This window comes from Pseudochaenichthys georgianus, chromosome 15, assembly GCF_902827115.2.
Source record: "Pseudochaenichthys georgianus chromosome 15, fPseGeo1.2, whole genome shotgun sequence".
Lineage (NCBI taxonomy): Eukaryota > Metazoa > Chordata > Actinopteri > Perciformes > Channichthyidae > Pseudochaenichthys > Pseudochaenichthys georgianus.
Window position 1 is genome coordinate 34485835 of NC_047517.1, and position 17883 is coordinate 34503717.

The 17883-nt window shown below is 42.3% G+C and overlaps 1 protein-coding gene across 5 annotated transcripts in view; it reads right to left on the reverse strand.

Annotated features, from left to right (window-relative positions):
• The window catches only part of kcnq5a (potassium voltage-gated channel, KQT-like subfamily, member 5a), a 128132-nt gene that overhangs the window by 37579 nt on the left and 72670 nt on the right, over positions 1-17883 (reverse strand). For all 5 annotated transcript variants that reach the window (XM_071205572.1, XM_071205570.1, XM_034100543.2 and 2 more), the window contains exons 2-5: positions 5906-5996; positions 4509-4635; positions 3384-3559; positions 450-575 (exon numbers count right to left, since the gene is read on the reverse strand). In XM_071205572.1, the coding sequence (XP_071061673.1) occupies positions 450-575; positions 3384-3559; positions 4509-4635; positions 5906-5996 (520 nt within the window). The remainder of the gene's footprint in view (positions 1-449; positions 576-3383; positions 3560-4508; positions 4636-5905; positions 5997-17883) is intronic.

The window sequence follows — 17883 nt, forward strand, 5'->3', positions numbered from 1 at the left end:
AACAAGATATTGATTAGCAAGCTGAGATTCCACAGATTAGACATATAAGTATCATCACTTCCCCTCGATTCTATTGGCTCTAACAGTTAAAAAGAGGTGTCAATCATCAAAATCGACCGAGGGGGGCCAGAGATATGGAAAATCCACCCAAATGACCCCAGAAGTGTTTATTTTTTCTAAACCTCTCTAAAAAGGTCAAATGTCACTTATTTTGCATCGATCTTGATACAGGGTACTTATTATATGTTCTATATTGATTCTGACTTTTCTACATCCAACTCACAGGTTTCTCATTGCAAAGATTATTAATTTATCCCTTTCAATTGTTCTGGGAATGTCATTTTCGAGCCTGAGGCCTGAAAAACAGGCTCGGGGCTCAACTGGTTTTGAAAGGCACGAGGAGTTGAAGACACTCCATTGAATGTGTGTATTAATGTGTGTGTGCTCACCGTTCCCCACCACAGAGCGTCAGCGTACGTGGCAAACTCTTGGTTGAATTCTTTCTCCACCAGATAGACCAAGAACGAGGAGAAGATTAACACCAGGAACCCAATGTACCAGGCAGTCACCAGCTCCTATTAGACACAGAAAAACATTATATGTAGCTTTTACAGCCCTTTGCTCGGTTAGAAAGAGAAGTCTGATATTGGATACTTTAATCTTGAATTCAATCGAATTGAATATTTCGTTTTTCATTCTTCTTTGTATGGAAGCAATTTGTTTGTGTCTCTCTTTTGACATAAAACAAGTGTATTTTTTGCAGTTTAACCACCAACTCTTTATAGCAACAGGAAGAAAATCATCTGCTGTATCCAGTTCAAAATCATGAAACCTCACAGTTATCATTTCTACATTTTCTTTTCCTCGTTGTGTTCTGACCGTTTCCTGGTTGCTGGTGAAACAGCACATTTCTAAACAATCAATATTGTTGAACATGTTGTAACCTATACTTACAGTTTTAACTTATTGTGACCAAGCCTACTCCTAATTCATCAAAACAGTCCTGGCAAACACCTGTCTGTAAATATCACTCAGTTATTGCTTCAATATATAGATACATGTTAAAGGTCACCTATCATGCTATTTTTAGGCAATAGCATAGGTCTCAGATATATAAAAGTATATAACATTTTTTTCTATGAAGTGTTTTGCTCAAAATACCAACCAGATCACCCATTCTAGCCATGCCTCATACCCCTCTATTTCACTTCCTGTTTCAAAAGTGCTGATTTTGGGTATAAAGCTTTAAAAAAATAAATAAAAATTGATACAAAATAAAAGAGGAGGGGTCTGAGCTCATGCGGGACCCGGCAGCTACTGTCTAAACTAAATGCTGCCGTGATGAAACGCCATATCATGGAATATCAAGGATTATTTCTTAAACAGTCTGGAGCTCAAAGGCTTTCTCTCTTGCCGGTTATACCACAAGGTGAGTTCCTTTTTACTTCCTGCTTCTTCACACACATGCTCTCCAGTACAGGTTAGCTCTGAGTGTTAGCGATGCTAATGTAAACACCGACCATATTAATAATAATAATAATAGATTTATTTTGTTAGCGCTTTTACAGGTGCTCAAAGACGCTTTACAGATATAGTGAAGGGAAAAGAAAAGGAAGGAACAACAAATAAATATATAGTTAAAGTTAAGGTGGTGAGGTCAGTGCAGACTCTGATGGGTTGGGGGAGTGAGTTCCAGAGGGAGGGGGCAGCGACGGAGAAGGCTCTTTCCCCCCAGGTCCGGTGATTGGTGCGGGTGGGGATGGATAGGAGGTTGGCTTCTAATGAGTGGAGGCAGCGGGAAGGGGTGTGGTGGTGCAGCAGGTCTGTGAGGTAGGGGGGGGGGCCTGATTGTTGAGGGCTTTGTGAGTAATGAGGAGGACTTTGAAGTTGATTCTTTGACGGACGGGGAGCCAGTGGAGGTTCTGGAGGACGGGAGTGATGTGGTCTCGGGAGCGGGTGTGGGTGAGGAGGCGGGCAGCAGAGTTCTGGATATGTTGGAGTTTATTGATTAGGTTGGATGGTATGCCGTAGAGGATGCTATTGCAGTAGTCGAGTCGTGAAGTGATGAATGCATGAATCAGGGTTTCAGCAGCAGAGGAGGAGAGTGATGGGCGGAGACGGGCAATGTTTTTGAGGTGGAAAAAGGCGGTCCTGGTGATGTGATTTATGTGGTGGTTGAATTTGAGCTGACTGTCGAAGATGACTCCGAGGTTGCGGATGTGAGGGGGGGAGATAGAGTGTGGCTGTCAATGGTGAAGTTGAAATTCTGGATGTCTTTAATACGGGATGGGGGGCCGATGATGATGATGTCTGATTTGGCACTGTTCAGTTGGAGATAGTTTGTTTGCATCCATGCTTTTATTTCTAAGAGACAGTTGGTGAGAGTGGAGTGTGTTGTGGGGGTGATGGTTTTTGTTGAGATATAAAGTTGGATGTCATCGGCGTAGCAGTGAAATTGAAGGTTGTGGCGACTAATTATTTTGCCACGGGGGAGCATGTAGAGGATGAAGAGGAGGGGGCCAAGCACAGAACCCTGGGGGACGCCTTGGGACAGAGGAGCAGTGGAGGAGGTGCAGTTGTTGATGTTGATAAACTGATGTCTGTCGGTGAGGTAGGATTTCAGCCAGGAGAGTGCAGTGTCGGTGATGTTGAGTGATGATTCGAGGAGGGACAGCAGGATGGCGTGGTTGATGGTGTCGAATGCTGCGGTGAGGTAGAGGAGGATGAGGATGTTAAGGTTTCCGGAGTCAGAGGAGAGGAGGAGGTCGTTTGTGATTTTGAGAAGAGCTGTTTCGGTGCTGTGTTTTGATCGGAAACTGGATTGAAATGGCTCAAAGAGATCATTGGAGCTGAGGTGGGCTTTAAGTTGTGAGGCAACGACACGTTCAAGTATTTTTATATTACGTCCAAAACAGTCAGGCATTGTTTCTGATAGCAACGTTTCTGATAGGGCCGTGGGCGTAAAGCCAGCCTACAGATATTACGTCATATCGGACGCAAATCTGGATCAGCTCCGTTGTAGCCCCGTTTTTAGAGGTACGGAGAAAAATGAGAGGGTTTTATTTTCTGAGTTCCCCGACACACCGGGGACACATTTTTATCTATAAAAGACATCAAAAAGTGCATGTTGCATGATAGGTCCCCTTTAAATTGTATAATACTTGCTAAAACTTTGTGTGCAACAGTATAAAACACTGGATGATTAGCATGAGTAGAAATATACCCCAGGATTAATAAAGAATAAAAGTGCTTCGAGGTTAACAAAACAAGTAAAACATACAAGGGAAATTATGCAATAATCCACGGCCTGATTAACAGTTTTATAATAACTGAACCATAAAAATAAAGGTTCAGAAGAAAATAAGCTGTCGTTATGACCCTACCTTACTATGTGCATAAACTACAGACCCCAGCAGCTTCCAGGTGCCCCCCCTCCGGTCCATGCGCACCATGCGCAGGATCTGCAGGAAACGCAGGCTACGCAGCGCAGAAGTGGCAACGATGTTGCCCTGACTACCGGCCGAAACCACAGCAACCGAGGCGATGAGTACGATGATGTCTGTAGAAGACGAAATAAAGGTCACAGAGTAAACAATATTAGTAGCAGGAACTGTGGTTGACTCGCCTACTTTCTACACCCATCAATCACCTTTAAAACAACTATTGATTCACAACAAGCTTGTTTGTTTCCTTCTCTGTCTCTATCGGTCTTCTTCTTTCATTCTGTCGAAGACACTTGAATGCACCATTTATTCTCTTTTATTTCCCAGCAGGCTCTTCTCCTCCCTGCTGGAGCAACTTCAGAAGGATCGAGAGCCACTGGACTACAAATGGATGTTTTTTTTCTTTCTCTTTTCATACTCGTTACATTTACTGGACACTGAAGAGGATCACTCAAGAACAGCGATAATGTGTATTGGACAATAGCATCAGTGCCGGATAATGATCTATTATAGAGGACATAGCACGCTAACTTTCAGGTTCATTTTGTATTAGGTTCAAAAAGCTCTTTATTTTCTCATACTGCACATAACAGTCACTTCACTTTCACCCTCTGTCAGAAACCAGAGCCCAGTCTGCTCTGATTGGTTAGCTGGCCATCTCTGTTGTAATTGGTCAACTGCACGCACGCACGCACGCACGCACGCACGCACACACACACACACACATGCGCACACACACACACACACACACACACACACGCACGCACGCACGCACGCACGCACGCACGCACGCACGCACGCACGCACGCACGCACGCACGCACGCACGCACGCACGCACGCACACACACACACACACACACACACACACACACACACACACACACACACACACACACACACACACACACCATGTATACATCACTTCAGGGGACATTACATTGACTTACATGCATTTCCTGGAGACTTATCCCCCATAAGGGAGGTGAGTCCCCACACGTGACTGTGTAACCAGATTTAGGTCCCCACAAGTATAGTAATGCTAGGCCACACACACACACTCCTACCTATGACACAGAAGGGTTTCCTGGCGAAGCGGAGGCGTCCCTGCCAGCCTCGGTAGCGGCAGCAGCAGCCGGCGCTCCATATCCTGATGATGTACTCCAGACCAAACACTACAATCATCACAAACTCCTGCAGGACACACACAAGCAGAAAACACACATATTTAAACCTTTAAAGCAACAGCGGAAAAGACAGACGTATCAAGGGGTCAAGGATTCTATAGTTTGTTACCGTTAGCTTTTCTAATGAAACAGAAAACACCTTTCGTGTCAATCAATATTCTGAAAAGGTCAATTTGTAGTAAATGTGAAAAAAGTACTTACTTACCTTCATTATGAACTATATTATTGCTTTTGTATATAGTGTACCTTTTTTTGAATGCAACAATATGATAAAAGCTAATTCCTTTTGTGTGAAAACCTGTTCTGCAATAAAACAGATTATACTTATGACTGTGTGTGTTGTAAAGTCATTTATAGTCTTTTTGTTTAACATGTTCACATTTCCTGGCAGGAAAAGCACAGGACTAATTTGTATTATTAATAATGGCTTTATTCCATTAGCGTGTGCCAGTTCCAGGCCCTTCCGTTACGCATGCTGCTCACTGGCCTGACGTACTGCAACACTTCAGAGAAACAGAGCCATTGTTTCTGTTATTAGTCACACCTGTGCTTTTCCTGCTATGACAGTTTAAGATGTCTGCTGTGAGAAAGGCTAACCCGTGCCTACCTAGCTACGTAAATCACAATAAAACAGTCACATGAAAAGGTTGAAATCACTCTCATGTCTGTCCGTTAATCATGAAGCTGCAGCCAGTAGCAGGATGGGAAGTCATCATACTCAGAAACAGTGCCTCTGAATCATGTGGCTTATCCAATAACTTCGAGACTGTCTTTTGAACGAGATGTTGAATTTTTAAAATACAATTTTCTTTTGCTTTGACCACCATAGATGGAATGATTTCCTCAGTTTTATTGGGGTGGAAGTAGAATTTCAGAGATGGATATTTTATAACCTGGAGAAATGGAAACTGTCTGCAAGGCACGTATGACTGGAGGAGAGGAAACTTTACGCAACTTCTGTAAACTATCGTGAACCGTGCTTCTACTTATATAACGTGTGTGTAGATGTCTGTTCCTCCCCTACTTCACATTTACTTTCTCTAAGTTTATGTTTTCGCACCTCCTTTTTCGGATGTCTTTCTGCTTCATCACATCTGAGGCAGAGACTGATGACTTTAATTGAATTGTAACAGAATCTTTATTGGCAAGGGACCAATCACTACATATGACTATAGTGCTGAAAATGCCAAATGAGCATCTCTTATGCAGACTCATTACTGAGCTCCACACATTAAAAATAATAAATTTGTTTGTGATTGTGTGTGAGTACGTCCTACCAGGATGAGCAGGCAGTGAGCAGAGAATTCCTGGTGAGCAGGGATGGTGGAAAACACAGAGAGAACCAGACACCCAAACACCAGGATGAACCTGTGGAGACAAAAACACACACACACATATACACACACACACACACGATCAGCTGCGCTTAATACATAAATCTAACCACATATTAAGGAGTTTTGGCTCGTTAGCTCAGGTAATGAACCCATCTGCAGTGATTAACACAGAGAATGTATGAACCTGCAAGCTATAAAATGATGTGATTGCTTCCCCTCTTCCAGGCTTCATTAAGCAGGATTTAAACCACAGCAAACATTATTAAAAGCAGGATAAGCACCGTATAAAGCTCCACCAAGCTTTATTACACACAGCTGATTCACATCCTGGATGAATGGACTGAAGGTCAACAAGTCCTTCTCACAGTACACTGGCTGAACGAGCCCTTGACACATTCGAGCACGATATGATGTGTGTGTGAGCTTGATTTGTAATTGGTGATTGTAGTTATTAACTAGGAATGTAGGAACATTCATTCTTTTAAAGTAGTCATTTGCGAGTGTTTCAGCAGCATTTTTGGCTCAACGTCATCATTGTCGTGATGTTTTTGAACTGCTCGTGGTGTCCTTTACCTTCTGTATTTTGTAATAAATTACAGTCATTTAACACAAATATTTTGTCCAAAGAAACCTCACATTTTTTGGTAGATGAGAAATAAGCTTATATATAATCATCATGTATATTTTCTTGACTTTCACATAACCTTTGATATAGTAATATAAAGGGCTCAGTCAAATTTCAGTGTAGAAATGAATTAAATGTAAACATCTATGAATAACAATGAAAGGTTTTGTTTTGAGGTTCGAATCCTTTAGTTTTTGAGATTTTCACAGAACTTTGAGGCAAATACCGTCCAGCCTGCTCTTCCGCCTGAGAAAGGTCCCATGTCATGCTTTTCTGGTTATTACCGGTTATTACCCGTCCCCTTGTGTGTTATGAAGGTTGTTATGACTTCAATACATAATTTTTCCGAAATAAAGTCCCATGGATCGGAAGTAGATGGCCGTGACGTCGCCACTCTATAGACGAGTTGGGATCGCGGAGAAATGCTCTCCGCAGACCCATTCTCACAGCGTTATAAATCTTTTTCTTTCTCAATATCAAGCCACACTTATTGTTTTTACTTCAGCTGTGAGTGTTTGTTTGTGCTCAGGATGAGTTTCGCGCTGTCCCGCTGTATCGCCCACCCGGAAACCACACCAGTAAGCCAGCTCACTGAGCAGCGAGCCTCGCAACGTCCCGACCAATCAGAGCACACTGGGCTCACAGGGAGGGGGGGCGGAGCTCCAACAAGCCGTTTAGGACAGAGAGTGAATACACGTAGTTTACAGAGATGCTGTGAGAAACCAATGTGAGTTTGGAAAATTGCACAATATAAATCTATTTTAGTAGACCTCAACAATGGAATTATGGTCAGTAGAAATGGCCATGACATGGGACCTTTATCACCTGTGACAAAGGATGGGTTTATTTTGGCAACACTGGTATCTATGTTGCCAGGGAAAAGAAAAGTTTGGGGCTCTCTGCTGGAACTGCGACCCGACCACGGATAAGCGGGAGAAGATGGATGGATGGATGGTATCTATGTAAGCATATATGTTCCTATTGATTTAACCAGGTTTTTAGATGTGAACAAACATAATGAGGGGTTGAATGGATTTTCATTTGTGGTTCTCACACGATTGAAAATGGCATCAAAACATTTGAAAGCAAAACGTTTTTCCAGAAACAATGTCCTTGCCCTTTAGTGGAGTTATTTCTACTGAGGAAATAGTCCCTCCTTTGGAGAAAAACCCGTTACTGTTGACAATTTGAAACGTGAAACTTGTCATTGCTATGAGCCATACTGGGATGGAAAAATGTCAGAGCTGATCTCTGAAGACACAGTATCGATCAACAAAGACTACAATGGAAAACAAAGGAGGTGAGAAACAAAATAGTGTTTCCTAATTCAGGTTTAAATGAACTGCATATACGCTGAGTCATCATTCTGACAGTAACACTGAAGTTCCTATCAGTTTGGAGATGTGAAAACACTGATACACCCCAAGAAGAATCTCCATTAAACACTGTTTCTAATTTCACGAAGACATATTGCATCTTTCCTTTATTTAAATCTCGAAAGAAGTCCAATCAGAGCCCTCCTCATTGCCTGCCTGACCCCAAACGCTCCTCTGCTGCTCGGAGGAAACCGCTCAATCCGTGAGTCATATGGTAACCTTGTTAATGAGCAAATACACATTAAAATTCATAAAGCAGGATCCAATCAACATATGCACTTGCTAGTCTGCTGGTCCCTCTCCACAACTTGTTTCTTGAAGATGCCATCTGTCTTTCTGATGTTTGCAGCCTTCTCATCTCTGCAGATCTCAGAGTGTTTGTTTTCTGTGAATGTGCCTCGTTCCCCTCTCCTCTCCAGAGCCCTCTGCCTTATTCTCTCTTGAATCTTTTGTGTAAACAGGTGATACAGTATCTCTGAATTTGGCTTTACCTTCCTACCTCGTTACTGTGAGCCTCACTGCACAAACATCGAGATTGGTTACAACGTTTTTTTGGCAGCAAACTGAATTTCACTGACTTTCACCTATAATAGTTAAATAAAACGCTCATTAGAATGTCAGTTTCACATGAAATCTCTCAGGGTAAAAGAGTGTAATGTTGTGAAATTAAACATCAAGAAATTGCATTAACGAAAGGTTTATTCTCGAGGTCTGAGTCCTGTTTCTGTTCTCACGTCAAAGAACGTTAAGGCTTTATAAAAGGGTGAAGTCATTCAAACCAAACAGAGTTCAGTGTGCCTGACTGACGAGCGGTGTTTCTTTGTCCAGAGGCCTTCATTTCAGCTTCGGGAGAAACAAGACCATTATATGAAATGTAATTGCGCCTACAATGTGCCACATGTATCATTTCAGAAGCACATTATGTTTCTTTGAAAGAAGTTATAATACATCCTGCAGTCATACGAACCTCACATTTAAAAGAACGTCTACCATTACAGGTTGGCTGTACATTCAGTATTATGGTTAATTACAGAATTACTGCTGCATGTACTGCCTTTGATTAGAAACACTGGGATATAAAAGCTCCATAATAATATCTAAGAACAGTTATCAAAAGGTTCCCTAATTGCAGCTGCTTTTCCATGCTAGTGGCTTTAAAGGATTATTTACAAATGTGCCTTCTCCCTTTATTGTCAAGAGTTAGATAAGAAGATGAATATAAATCTGAAGTCTGTTATGTATAGATGCGAAAAACAAGAACATTATTAGTTAAGCGTAACATAAACATATTTAATATTTAATGTATTCATTATTATTATTATTATTAAGTATTTATAGACGCAAGCTGTTTTCTACATGCTTCCAATCTTCATGCTAATCCAATCTAAACTAATCCCCTATGGCTCTGGATCCAAAAGATCCAAAGACATACGTTTGGTATTGATCTTCTTATCTAACTATAACAAGAAGTGCATCACGTTCTCAAAACGGGCGTGTGTTGTTGATATTGCAGCTTTTTGTGATGTTCAGTCATATTATTCCACAGTGGAAGTGAGTGTGTCATGTGCTTTGGGAGAAATGCCAGTCAATTCCTTTTGTATTAAATATCTGAGCAGAGTGTTGACGTCATGATGTCAAACCAACATGTATTAAAGCTGGTGCTTGACGTCCTCAGTGGACTACAGCAGTGGTTGCAGCTTTCCCGACAAACACACTCCTACTGATGAAAGACCTGAAGACCTGAAGACCAAACCATGTGCAGCTCAAACTTCTCTGCAAGCTCCTAAAGATGCCTGAAAAGCGTGACAGCCCGTCTACACTACAGGCATCGAAAAATGCTTTCAACGCTTCGCCCATTCACATGAATGGGGTGACGTAGTTGATTTTGAATCTTCGCCGAACTGCATTGTGGGGAGCGGAGCGTGGCTCTGCAAGCATCGCGAGTATCAAAAGTTGAGCAATGTTAAACTTTTGAGGCTCGATGCTTGGCATCAGCCAATCAAATCATGCGTATGCAAATCTGACAGTACAAGCGCTAGCCAATCAAACCGCGTGTATGTTGGGAGAGAGTACGCAGGTCATTTCCTCATATTCAAAAAAATGGAGCGGTAGTGAATCACCCGGTGCTGTATGCTCAGTCTCTGTTCATCTACCAGGATACAAACCGGAGGAGCGAGGCATGGAGGGAGGAGGCAGAGACAGTGGGTGGAACTGGTAGGTTTTCGCCTGTTTGGGGAGTTTATATCCAGTTTACTTCGTTTTAACATTGCTATTGCTTTGTATGCCGGGGGCGGGCGGGAGATTCCTGATTGGTTGTTGGTCGCCTTGGGCGCGAGAAATCGCCAAGCCTCAGACAGGCCCAGCTTCAAGATTTGTTGATGCCTGTAGTGTAGACGGGCCGTGAGGGTGAGTGTGTGTGTGTGTGTGTGTGTGTGTGTGTGTGTGTGTGTGTGTGTGTGTGTGTGTGAGATCAGGTCCTTGGAGATTTGCAGCCTCATTATGCGCATAATGTTTGTGAATTAAAAAAAAAATGTAATTGAATAGCACGTTGATGAATATTAAACTTTCCAATCCACAGTATTTTGAATCAACTTCCAATTTCCTGTGAAAATGTCTGTCATTAAATCGTGAGAATGTTCCCACGACTGATGGTCCACCAAGTTATATTTTATAACTTTATATCGCTGCTTTGTTGGTAGGATAATATACATTGAAAATTGAAATGCACTCACCATAGCATTCTTATATTAGTTTTTAAAGATGAAGACATTGCCAGCAGCCAATTTTATTCGCTTAGTTTAAAGACCGCAGCAAAAGGGAAACTCATCTGCCAACCGGCACCTCTTCAGTCTTCATCTTCACATTGAAGGTTGTTGGGGTGAGCCCAGTTGTGTCAAGCTTTGTTTACATTAAAGGTTTTGCACTGATATGTAAAATAAAATATACATGAAGTGGAGAGTAGTACACACACGCCATCCACACAACTTCAGAGGAGACTATCTGACTTTATTTTCACAGATGATAAATTGCAGCTCAGGCGACACATCTAAGTGGAAGAAGATTTCAAATCATCTAACAGACTTTCAGATGTCACTGTAAATCTACAATGTTGCAAGTTAATCATGAAGAGCATAAATTATTCTATGTATTGTCAAAGAATAAAGATGTAAATATGAACGTATACATAATAAATATGTTTATGATAAAGGAGAGGAATACTTTAAAAGGGAGCACATGTTTTCCTCTATGTGTTTATATGAAATAAACATCTGAGAATGGGAAGGAGTGCGTGTCTGCGTGTGTGTGCGTGTGTGTGTGTGTGTGTGTGTGTGTGTATGTGTGTGTGAGTGTGTGTGTGTGTGTGTGTGTGTGTGTGTGTGTGTGTGTGTGTGCGACAGATCGGCTATGTGCGAGGTCAGGTTTTTCCACACAATACGGTCTGGTATCATTATCTATTTCCTTCTTTATTTCCCTGCCAACCGTGCATACCCTTTCAATCAAGAATGAGGGAGGGAACGGAAACAGAGAGCGAAAGATTGAAAGAGGAAAAGAGAAAGTGAGCGAGTGAGGCCAGAGTAGAGTGAAAGCCTCTTGTTAAGGTAACAGAAGAAAAAGATGGATGTGCCAGGAGATAGGAGTGTTATGTTAGAGAAGAACAGGAGCAGAGATGTTAAAAAGAGAACATCTTGAATCAAAAGGCGCGTTCACACCGGAGTACTTTTCCCGTTTAGTTCCGATTTTGCGTTCACACCAAAAAGAGAACTTAGTTCATGAGAACTTTTCTCCCCTTTTCAGTCCCTGCTAGAGAGGTGAGACTTTCCTGGGGAGAAAACAATTCCAATTTCTGATTGGCTGGGCGGATTGCAAACCACGCCCCGTAAAACTCGGGAAAGTTTTGTGAAGCCGCCATTTTATTTGCTGGCATTAGCATTATTAGCATTAGCATTGGCCCCGCGCACCAACGGAGAGAGAATAACTTATGGCAACACAAAAGAAAACATGGGAGCGAGCGGTGGAGATGAGGAGGAGGTGTCGGCGTTCTGGCGATTTACTCGGAAGGTCCCCAACTCCGGGGACTAAACCCAAAGCAGCAGAAGAAGAAGTGACGTCAGCGGCTTCATTTGCGTAATCTTCCCTCGGGGGACTTATTCTGGTGTGAACGCGATCTGCTCTTTAGTTCCATAGGGGAACTAAGTGCTGGGAACTAAGTGCTGGGAACTAAGTACGGCAAAGTACTTGGTGTGAAAGCGGCTAAAGTGACTACAGGAGGAGTGAGATCAGCTGGTTCTCCTGGATGAGGAGGCTGCGATGGGGAGATAAAGATTGAGCTTTGCTATAAATATCATTTCTCCTTCTAGGAACGGCCTGGTAGATCTGTACATCAGAAATAAAACAAGAGAGACAAAGAAGAAGAGCGATATTAAAACAGCGATGACAAGCTGGGAGGACAGAGGTAGCACAGTCACTCTCTTCTTTCCTTTCAGTCTCTTGTTGGAGTCAATGATCATGTTTTATTCTAATCAATGCCTACAGTATTCTCGCAGTGCATGGTAACGTTTGCTACTTATTCTCACACTTTCAAACTTACATGAGAGGGAGGTTTGACTGAAACAAGTTAGAGGAGAGATAAAGGCAAGATGAGAGAAAGGGGGGAGGGAGTGAGGAAGAGGGAAGGAGCCAGGACGCCTCCTTGCCAACGGTCTATTAGTTAATCCTTGTGTTTATCCAGTCGAGTGCAGTATCTTACCTGATGATGGCAGCGATAAAACACGGTTTTATTTCTAAGCAACTACTTGACCAAACAGAGCCGGGGCCAAGGACACGCGCTGCTTTCTCTGCACACTTCTGAGAGGTTTCTTACTCCATCACAACACAGATCAACAACAGTAATGGTCGTGCTTTGTACTTCTCGGATTCACCTCAGAAAGTCCAAGGAGCTGGATCAGCTGGAGCGGGAAGGAATCCAATGTCTAGCTTACAGAAGCTTTAAAAGAGGCGCATCTGTGTTGACACAAAGGCATGAACACGGGCTGAAGGTTTTTTTTGCATGTGTGAAGCAATATAAAGAAAAATGTTGAACATTAAAGCATGTCGAAACAGTAAAGGCACACAAAAACTAATATGAACCTGAACATTTGCAAAACAGGGCCCCTTTAAGATTACTCTGAACTCCAAAAAACGAATCTTTGGAGGCCAACTCAATCAGACAGAAGACGTAGTAAAGGAATGGTTTTCTGTCCAGATAGATACATACATATACAATGCTTTCTTCTTTTGATTTGACAGTGTCGATAAAGCCAGCATGTTACATTGGGGAGCCATCATGCGCCATGCAACACTTGAAACAAGCTATAATCAGTATAAAATGTTCAAGGCTGTTTAAAGAGGGCTTATCATGCAAAATGCACTTTTTGATGTCTTGTATACATAAAGATGTGTCCCCGGTGTGTCAGGGAACTCACGAAGCGTCAGAAAATAAAACCCTCTCTCTTTTCCTCCAAATCTCTAAAAACGGGGCTACATCGGAGCTGATCCAGATTTGCGTCCGATACGACGTAATATCTGAAATGTGGACCCACGGCCCAATCAGAAACGTTGCTATCAGAAACAATGCCCGACTGTTTTGGACGTAATATGGTCGGTGTTCACATTAGCATTGCTAACACTCAGAGCTAACCTGTGCTGGAGAGCATGTGTGTGAAGAAGCAGGAAGTAGAAAGGAACTCACCTTGTGGTGTAACCGGCAAGAGAGAAAGCCTTTGAGCTCCAGACTGTTTCAGAGAGAATCCTTGATAATCCATGATATGGCGTTTCATCACGGCAGCATTTAGTTTAGACAGTAGCTGCCTGGTCCCGCTTGAGCTCAGACCCCTCCTTTTTTATTTTTTTAAAGCTTTATACCCCAAATCAGCACTTTAGAAACAGGAAGTGAAACAGAGGGATATGAGGCATGGCTAGAATGGTTGATCTGTTTGGTATTTTGAGCAAAACACTTCATAGACATGTTTTTTATATATTTGTATATATCTGCGGCCTATGCTATTGCCTACAAATAGCATGATAGGTCCACTTTAAGCAATAGTTATAGTTATGGAAGGAACAGATGCAGGGAGGAGGATATATGGATCCTCTGGATGATGCTCCAGTGATGAATGAGATTAGGAATATAACTCATTAGATGTCTTTGTTTTACAGCAAATGTGTACCCTCATCTTAATAAAACCTACCGACATTGAGTAGCAAAGAGAGATTCATCCTCTGTTGACATGTCTCCTCACCAGTAATATTCCAGCGTAAGAAGCAGCCGTTTGTTTCCTTATTCATCCGCTCAAAGACAGGCCGAGAGAGAGAGATAGAGAAGTGTAGGAGAGAGAAAGAAAGAAAGAGCCGGACAGGAGCCAACTTTCCATGATGTGGGATGAACCGAGGATAGGTGACGGGTGCGTATGAGTCGGAAAGCTTTTAGTGTGTGTGTGTGTGTGTGTGTGTGTGTGTGTGTGTGTGTGTGTGTGTGTGTGTGTGTGTGTGTGTGTGTGTGTATGTGTGTGTGTGTGTGTGTGTGTGAGTGTGTGTGTGTGTGTGAGTGTGTGTGTGTTCTCACTAACTAGACACAGACTGATGTACTGTAAAAGAAGGCCAACAACTAACAGGGTTCATAAAAACACAGGCTTAAAGGCTCTCAAACACACACACACACACACACACACACACACACACACACACACACACACACACACACACACACACACACACACACACACACACACACACACACACACACACACACACACACACACACACACACACACACACACACACACACACACACACACACACACACACACACCACTACATCAGATTCCGATCAGCACCCATCTCAACACTAATACAGTTGACTCCTGTTCTGAGTGCTGTCAGACGTGACAGAAAGCGAGAATATAAAGAGAGACAACAAAATGTATTCTGTATGAAATTAAAACAAACTGAACCAATAACTAAACATCTGATTACCACGACAGAAGGGGAGAGGGTTGAGCTCCGATCTCTTTCTCCTTGAACTTTATATCAAACGCTTTTTATCATTTGATCTCGGAGAAATCAGAGAACACATAAACACAGTCTCATCCAAATCAAACCTCTGAGCCAAAGGAATTATAGAAGCACAACTCTGCAGATGCTGTCGACCTGAAGTTATCTATTTTGCAATAAACCGTCTGCTGGTACATTTAGCAGATACACTTTCCTCCCTCTTCTATCTGTGGACTAAACAGTGCCATTTTCCCACTTAGCAGCAATATTTCGCATTATGACAGAGGGCCATGTAGCTTTTGTGTCTGAGGAAATCCACCGGGTTTAGTGGACAGCTTTATTTACTGCCAGTTATCGCAGCATGTGATGAAGGCTCGTTACTCAGAACAATGCACAGGGTTCAATGTCTGTGCAGTTTAATTGAGCTCGGTTCAGCAAAGACAACAACATTGTTTGTTTGGAATCTATCTCTTTCCTTTCGTCTGTATTTTGGTAAACAAGGCACATTTTAAAAGGTAGTTTGTTTACTTGCTTAATATTTATAGATTTATTTTAAAATTGGGTGCACTTAGTTAAGGTTTTATTATAGCTTCCACAGTTTAGAAGCAAACTAAAGGTCTGTTCTGTTTTATTACGTTTGATTTGTGTTATTGAATATACTCTAAAATACAGAGTGCCTTTAAGCAGAAACAGGGGGAATGTAAGATACTGAAGATTTGACATTTTAAAACCGTATCCCTCAGAGCAATATTTAATTAAAAATGACCTTTCCTACATGTTTGCATTTTGTTATCTATCCAGCACGTGTCGATTGCTCACGATGACTCAGGGGATTTGATGATTTACAAATGTTTCTAGAATCATTTTGAGGCTTAAGTAAGTTCCCATGTCACTGGGTGTTTCTCAATGTCGAGTACGCTTGCTTGGTAGCACATGTCTTCCGAGTCACTTGCTTCAGAAGCGAGGCAAGAATACTCAGTGGCGACTGGTCATTAGGGGAAAGTATTAAAATAATGATTACAACAAAATGCAAACAATTAATTAAAATATAAAATATATTTTAAGATCATGTTTAATCATCTGATTCGTCTCATTGCTGTTTTAGTCTGTGTTCTTCTAATTAGTGTCTACAGTGTGTGCCTATTGAGCTGTTTAGAGCCATGTGGGACAAAACCCGATCCTGCCCCTCCCTCTCACTGTCTATAGAGGCTTCTCAATACTCAAATGTCCCCTCCTCGACTCCTCGGTCCTCCGGTAGTGACCCGGAAATGAATTTCAGCGCGCCATTTTGAAGGACATCTCATTTTTCTAAATGCACACCGAGGACCGAGGATCGAGCGTCGAGGAGGCTCTCTGGAGGAGCTCTAACCGAGGATACACTGATGGTTCCTCCACGGCTCCTCCGCGGATGTATTTCCGGGAACGGTGGAGGCGTGACGCACGGCCGGACTTATCTCAGCCAATGACAGCTCTGCATGCATCCCCTGGATATTATTTTAGAAACTGCTTTCATCACGTCGCGATGTTTCCAGTGAGAACAGCTGTGAGGTCCTGCTGAAAGCAGAGCAGTGTGTAACATATATATCACTCAGTATCACAGGCCTACTCTCTGTATTTGCTTTAGTTTAGTATAGATATCTACAAACAAAGAGTCGATATTTTTCTAAGACCATTTAGTGCTTCACATAATAAAATACACAACGGCTGTAGCCTGATTATGCTTTAGGAGCTAGGTGTGTGTGGTACAGTACAGTGTGTAGGTGTGTGTGTGGCTGTTGCCACGTAATAATGAATGGACGTCGCTTTAATATGACCGCTCAGAGGAGAGGAGTTCTCATTTCTTTAAACGTCTGCTGCTTCCCCTCCTCTCTCCTCGGTTGCCCTCCTCGGTCCTCCACTCTCATCTCCTGTGGGCGGGACTAAGTCTCGAGGAGGGGCGTCGAGGAGGGGAGTCGAGGAGGGGAGTCGAGGAGGGGAAATTTAAGAATTGAGAAGACTCTAAGTGAACGGTGACTGTAAAAACTACACTGCGCATGCTCAGAGTATTTTCCTATTTAATGTGTGTGGCAACAAATAATGACCATAGGGGCATAGAGCTGCCATCCCCACCATACGTCATCTCACATAATTCAGAGCTGATTGGCTGTAAGTACGTGTGCCGCGAAAAGTGTGGTGTGTGAAGAGGAGACGAGAGAGCTGCAGTGAGGCGTCCTAAAACCAGGAAGTAAACTGCGCATGGCTTCCCTCCACAAAAAAGCAATGAGATTTCTCCATAGGACTTTAGATCTGTGGGAAACGTAGCTGTTAGATAAATGTACGTTTTGTTCAGCCGGATAATATCCACATGTCTACCCTACTTTTATAATTTTCGAATCATAAATCCATCATTTAGATTTATGATAGACTTTTGAAACTACAAGAACATAAGGAGGACTTTTACAAAAAAGTAATAGAGATTTTTGTCCAGAGGGATAGGCAAATGGACTTCATCTTCAAGTCAAGGTAAGATCACAATTTTATTTAAAATGGGATCTTACTAAGAGAGAACAATTCAATATTTAAATGATAAAATTACATTTTTTGGGTATCCTTCTGTTGAACTGTCTGTTGAAAAGTAATTGAAGCATAAAGAGGCTAAGAGGCTTTTGAAAATAATATTATATTTTGATTTAGGTCAAAATATAATATTTGTAAACATGAAGAGTCAGTGCCAGTGCCTCACCAGCCATGAACCTCACTGCAGAAGCTTATAGACATCTAAGTTTTCTGTGCCCCACCACTTTTGTACATATAGAAACGCCACTGAGAATACTTCCTGGCATTCGGAAAACGAAGAGTGGAACAGGCTAGCAAGTGTGCAGGTGTGCGTCAGATGAGAGGCTCCGCCT